The sequence below is a fragment of the Nerophis lumbriciformis genome, linkage group LG13, assembly GCF_033978685.3.
Source record: "Nerophis lumbriciformis linkage group LG13, RoL_Nlum_v2.1, whole genome shotgun sequence".
NCBI lineage: Eukaryota > Metazoa > Chordata > Actinopteri > Syngnathiformes > Syngnathidae > Nerophis > Nerophis lumbriciformis.
The window spans coordinates 35,458,882-35,465,420 of NC_084560.2; the positions used below are offsets into that span (position 1 = coordinate 35,458,882).

The window sequence follows — 6,539 nt, forward strand, 5'->3', positions numbered from 1 at the left end:
TATTATTTATAATTAATGATTAGAAACATTATTTAATGGTATGATATGCGAAAAAAGGGCAATATTTCTACTGGAAACAGAATCATACAACAGCTCGAGTACCATTGTAGTATTTAAATACCATATTGGAATATTTAATGGTGTATAATGTATATGTTCTTAATTAGTAAATTTTAGATTATTAAAGAATACATTTTAGATTATTAAATCATATATATTAGATTATTAAAGTAGTACATATTAAAATATTATAACAGTACATATAGTTTGTTAAATAATACATATCAGATTATTAAAGAATACTTATTAGAATATTAAAGTTGTACATATTAGGGACAAGCGGTAGAAAATGGATGGAAAGTACTACATATTAGTTTGTTAAAGAGTACATATTAGATTATTAAAAAATACGTATTATATTATAAATGTAGATGATTAAAGTATTATTAGAATACTTATTAGAATACTAAATAGTATATATTAAATGATTAAAGAATACATATTATATTATTAAAGTAGTACATATTTTTAATAATACTATTAACATAGTATTATTAAAAATACAAATTAGTATATTAAATAATATATATTAGATAATTAAAGAACACATATTATATTAAAGTAGATTATTAAAGTAGTACATATTAGATTATTAAAAAATACTTATTAGAATATTAAATAATATATATTAGATTATTAAGGAATACATATATTATTAAAGCAGATTATTGAAGTAGATTGTTGAATAATACTTATTAGAATATTAAATAACATATATTAGAATATCAAATATAACATATCATATTATTATAGTAGATTATTAAAGTAGTACATATTAAATTTGTAACGCAGTATTATCAAATAACACATAGTATATTAAATAATATATAGTAGTATATTAAATATCTATCAGATTATAAAAGAACACATATTAGTATATTAAATATGTATTATATTATTAAAGAACACATATTAGAATATTAAACAATATATATTAGATTATTAAAGAACACATTAAATTATTAAAGTAGATTATTAAAGTAGTGCGTATTAGATTATTAAAGAATACTTATTAGAATATTAAATAATGATTATTAGATTATCAAAGAATACATATGATACTATTAGAGTAGATTATTAAATAATATATATTAGAATATTAAAAAAACATTTGATTATTAAAGAATACATATTAGAATATTAAATAATATATATTAGATTATTAAATAATACATATTTGAATACTAAAGAATACATATTAGTATATCAAATAATACATATTGTATATGAAATCATATATATTAGATTATTAAAGAATACACATTAGTACATTAAATAATATATATTAGATTATTAAAGAATATATATTAGATTATTAAAGAATACATATACGAATATTAAATATATATTACATTATTAAAAAATTTATATTAGATTATTAAAGAATACATGTTAGAATATTAAATTATATTAGATTAGTAAAGAATATATATTATATTATTAAAGAATACATGTTAGAATATTAAATGATATATATTAGATTCTTAAATAATACATATTAGTGTATGAAATAATACATATTAGTAAATTAAATAATATATATTTGATTATTAAAGAAAACATATTAGAAGATTAAATAATATATATTACATGATTAAATAATACATATTCGTATATTAAAGAATACATAAGTATATGAAATAATATCCATCAATTTTCTACCGCTTTATTAAATTATATTTATTAGATTATTAAAGACTACATATTAGTATATTAAATAATGTATATTAGATTATTAAAGAATACGTATTAGTATATTAAATTATATATATTAGATTATTAAATAATACATATTAGTATATTAAATAATATATATTAGATTATTAAAGAATACATATTAGTATATTAAAAAAAATAGATTATTAAGTAATACATATTTGTATATTAAATAATATATATTACATTATTAAAGAATACATATTAGTATATAAAAAAAATTGATTATTAAGTAATACATATTTGTATATTAAATAATATATTTTAGATTATTAAAGAATAAATATTAGAATATTGAATAATATACATTAGATTATTAAAGAATACATATTAGAATAATAAATATATATTAGATGATTAAAGAATACAGGTTAGTATATTGAATATCACATATTAGATTATTAAATAGTATATTAAATAATACATATTAGAATATTCAATAATATTTATTAGTATATTAAATAATACATATTAGTATATTAAATAACATATATTAGATTACTTAAGATGAAAAGTAGTACATTTTAGATACATGTGTCATATAGTCCAAGTTGAACTTTACCCGTCTTCTTCTGCTTGTTGCTGGGAGGTTTCACCGCCGAGCTGCTGAGGCGGCGAACGGGACTGGTCAGCCATTTTCTCAGCGTGTTTCCAGAGCGTTTGGGTCCGGGCGAGTTGGACTGCAGCGAGTTGAGGGACGGCTGCGGCTGAAGGTTGGTCACCGACTCGCTCTTTCCTTCCGTGCCACCGACGGGATAGTTTTCTATTGGGACAGACACAGAAGACATGTTGCTTGTCTTTTTCTACTTCCTGTTTCTGGACTTGCTCAACGTGTGTGATTCATTCAGACTTTTCTATGTCACAATAATGCATCATTTGACATTCCAGTGCAAAACCCAAAACCATTTAAGTTGGCACGTTGTGTAAATGGTAAATAAAAACAGAATACAATGATTTGCAAATATTTTTCAACTTATATTCAATTGAATAGACTGCAAAGACAAGATATCTGATGTTCCAACTGAGAATTCTTTTTTTTTTTTTGCAAATAATCCTTAACTTAATGGCAGCAACACATTGTAAAAAAATTGGCACGGGGGCATTTTTTACCACTGTGTTACATGGCCTTTCCTTTTAACAACGACTCAGTAAACATTTGGGAAATGAGGAGACCAATTTTTGAAGCTTTTCAGGTGGAATTCTTTTCCATTCTTGCTTGATGTACAGCTTAAGTTGTTCAACAGGTCGGGGTCTGGACAGGTCTGTACTACAGGCAGGCCAGTCACGCACTCTTTTACTACGAAGCCACGCTGTTGCAACACGTGCAGAATGTGGCTTGGCATTGTCTTGCTGAAATAAGCAGGAAAAAGACGTTGCTTGGATGGCAACATATGTTGCTCCAAAACCTGCATGTACCTTTCAGCATTAATGGTGCCTTCACAGATGTGGAAGTTACCCATGCCTTGGGCACTAATACACCCTCGTACCATCACTGATGCTGGCTTTTGAACTTTGTGCCTATAACAGTCCGTATTGTTCTTTTCCTCTTTGGTCCGGAGGACACATAGTCCACAGTTTCCAAAAAACAATTTGAAATGTGGACTCATCAGACCACAGAACACTTTACCACTTTGCATCAGTCCATCTTAGATGAGCTCAGGCCCAGCGAAGCATTTCTGGGTGTTGTTGATAAATGGCTTTGGCTTTGGCTTTGCATAGTAGAGTTTTAACTTGTACTTACAGATGTAGCGACAAACTGTAGTTACTGACAGTGGTTTTCTGAAGTGTTCCTGAGCCCATGTGGTGATACCCTTTACACACTGATGTCGCTTTTTGATGCAGTACCGCCTGAGGGATAGAAGGTCATGGGCATTGCCGCTTAAGTGCAGTGATTTCTCCAGATTCTCTGAACCTTTTGATGATATTACAGACCGTAGATGGTGAAATCCTTAAATACCTTGCAATAGCTGGTTGAGAAATGTTGTTCTTAAACTGTTCGACAATTTGCTAACTTATTTGTTCACAAAGTGGTGACCCTCGCCCCATCCTTGTTTGCGAATGACTGAGCATTTCATGGAAGCTGCTTTTATACCCAATCATGGCACCCACCTGTTCCCAATTAGCCTGTTCACCTGTGGAATGTTCTAAATAAGTGTTTGATGAGCATTCCTCAACCTTTTCAGTCTTCTTGCCACTTGTGCCAGCTTTTTTTAAACATGTTGCAGGCGTCAAATTCCAAATGAGCTAATATTTGCAAATAATAACAAAGTTTACCAGTTTCAACATTAAGTATCATGTCTTTGCAGTCTATTCAATTGAATATAGGTTGAAAAGGATTTGCAAATCATTGTATTCTGTTTTTATTTACCATTTACACAACGTGCCAACTTCACTGGTTTTGGGTTTTGTACAATTATTTGTATCAAGTAATAATGCATCGTTTGACTTTTAAGTACAATTATTTGTATCGTGCCAACATGGCACTGCCATATTTATTATTGAAGTCACAAAGTGCATTATTTTTTTTAACATGCCTCAAAACAGCAGCTCGGAATTTGGGACATGCTCTCCCTGAGATAATCCTAATACCCACTACAACTATGGGATGTACTATACTTTGACTTTCACAAATTGCATTATTTTTTTAATTTTTTTTTTAAACATGCTTCAAAACAACAGCTACAAAAACAATGAAGGCACACAGCTTCAGTCTAGAGTATTCTAGAGTAATAAAGTAAACAATAACATAGTCCTCCTTTAGCGCAAGACTGCCTGGCATACTGTATAACAGGAAATTATAAACTGGGCTCAATCTGCCCTGCTCTAACATATTTGTATGAGTAACAAAAATGTGCTGCAAGCTAGTGGTGAGTGCTTGAAGTGGCATAGCAGTCAGCCAGAGCTTCTGAAATGCTGCGTGGAGACAGGGTACCTCCGTTCACTGTAAGCTACAAAGTGTGCGCCATGCAGGACAGACTATCCACACCAAACTCCACCGTAGCTTTTGCCATACTGCGTGCATTGTCCCTGACCACAATGTGGGCTTTCGCCTTGGGGTGCTTTTTGTTGTATTTTTGTTTTTTCTCGGCGGAGTCTTTAAGCAACAACTGTGTGGTACTACTTTTTTTCCGTGTTTGCCTGAGTAATCTTGGGTTCAATCCCGGGCTCGGGATCTTTCTGTCTGGAGTTTGCATGTCCTCCCCGTGACTGCGTGGGTTCCCTCCGGGTACTCCGGCTTCCTCCCACCTCTAAAGACATGCACCTGGGGATAGGTTGATTGGCAACACTAAATTGGCCCCTAGTGTGTGAATTTGAGTGTGAATGTTGTCTGTGTATCTGTGTTGGCCCTGTGATGAGGTGGCGACTTGTCCAGGGTGTACCCCGCCTTCCGCCCGATTGTAGCTGAGATAGGCTCCAGCGCCCCCCGCGACCCCAAAGGGAATAAGCGGTAGAAAATGGATGGGATGGATGCTTTTCAGCCATCTTCCGCTTGTATTCATCGTGTATCTCCTTATGATTCTTGAAGAGGTGGGAGATCAAATTGCTCGTATTAAAAGGAAGACGTCTTGGTTCCTCCTCGCATAACCAACTTTTTGCAGTCATTGCAAATTGCCAGTTTTTTTATCCATCAGAGACACTTTAAAATAATCCCAAACCATAGACATGGTGTCGTTATTCAGTCACCGAGCGAGCTCGCTTGTTAGCCACGGCTACAGCACCGGCAACAACACAACACACTCTTGTTGTTGTTATGCTCCGCTCGCGGCGGTTTGATGAGGTCATCAAGCGTCGCCAGTTAACCTCTCATGATGCAGTCGTCAACTCCTGTGTTGTGTGTGGGAGAGGGGAGGGGCTGCTGACTGGGAGACGCAACTGCTCTGTAATTCTCCCTACGTCCGTGTACCACTCCGTACAGCCACGTTTTAAAAAGTCATTAATTTTACTTTGCTCTATTGTTGTTGTTATTGTTGTTTTTGTCTCTCTGTCTAATCCCCCTCTTGTCCCCACAATTTCCCCCTCTGTCTTCCTTTTTTTCCTCTTTCTATCCCCTCCTGCTCTGGCCCGGCTGCACCAAATGATAATATAATGATAATATAAATACATTTAATAAAGTCAAATACAAATAAGGCAACAAGAGAAGTATCCTACACTTCTCTTTTGTAAAGTAAATCTGAACAGTCGATATGTGCATCCACATCAACTATATGATTTGCCTGAGAAGCTGGACAGGACAAAAAAATAAGAAATAAATAAAAAAATTGCTTTTTGAAACCGATACCGATAATTTCCGATATTACATTTTAAAGCATTTATCGGCCGATATTATCGGACATCTCTAGTTGTCAGTCATGCTTGAGGGCAGGAAACACAACATGAGTTGTGTAGTGGTGTGTGTCGTCATGAGTTGTGTCAGGGTGTGTGTGGTCATGTGTCAGCAGTGCGGTGCATCAGCTGCAGTCACACACACAGCTGGGAGCGAGTCTGTGTGGCCCAGCGTACAGTCAGTGTGTGTTTCAGACAGGAAATCAAAGGGTCAAAGGTCAGCAGGCTCTCCTGAGGTGTTATCTGAGAACAATCCACTGTTGTATTCCCCGAAAGCTCTTCCTCCTCCTCTGTGCTCAACATAAGCTAACATGCTAGCTTGCAATGCAAAGTGCATCACTTGGGTGCATGTGTGCGTATCTGCGTAGTAATCCATGGATGCGTGCATGTCCATAAGCCTGGAAGTCGCTCCGTTCGAACAAAGTCGACATCCCACGTGT

At 33.2% G+C, this 6,539-nt stretch overlaps 1 protein-coding gene across 2 annotated transcripts in view; it reads right to left on the reverse strand.

Moving 5' to 3' along the window:
• kalrna (kalirin RhoGEF kinase a) overlaps positions 1 to 6,539 on the reverse strand; it is a 261,174-nt gene that overhangs the window by 46,051 nt on the left and 208,584 nt on the right. For both annotated transcript variants that reach the window (XM_061970917.2, XM_072914521.1), the window contains one exon: positions 2,339 to 2,539. In XM_061970917.2, the coding sequence (XP_061826901.2) occupies positions 2,339 to 2,539 (201 nt within the window). The remainder of the gene's footprint in view (positions 1 to 2,338; positions 2,540 to 6,539) is intronic.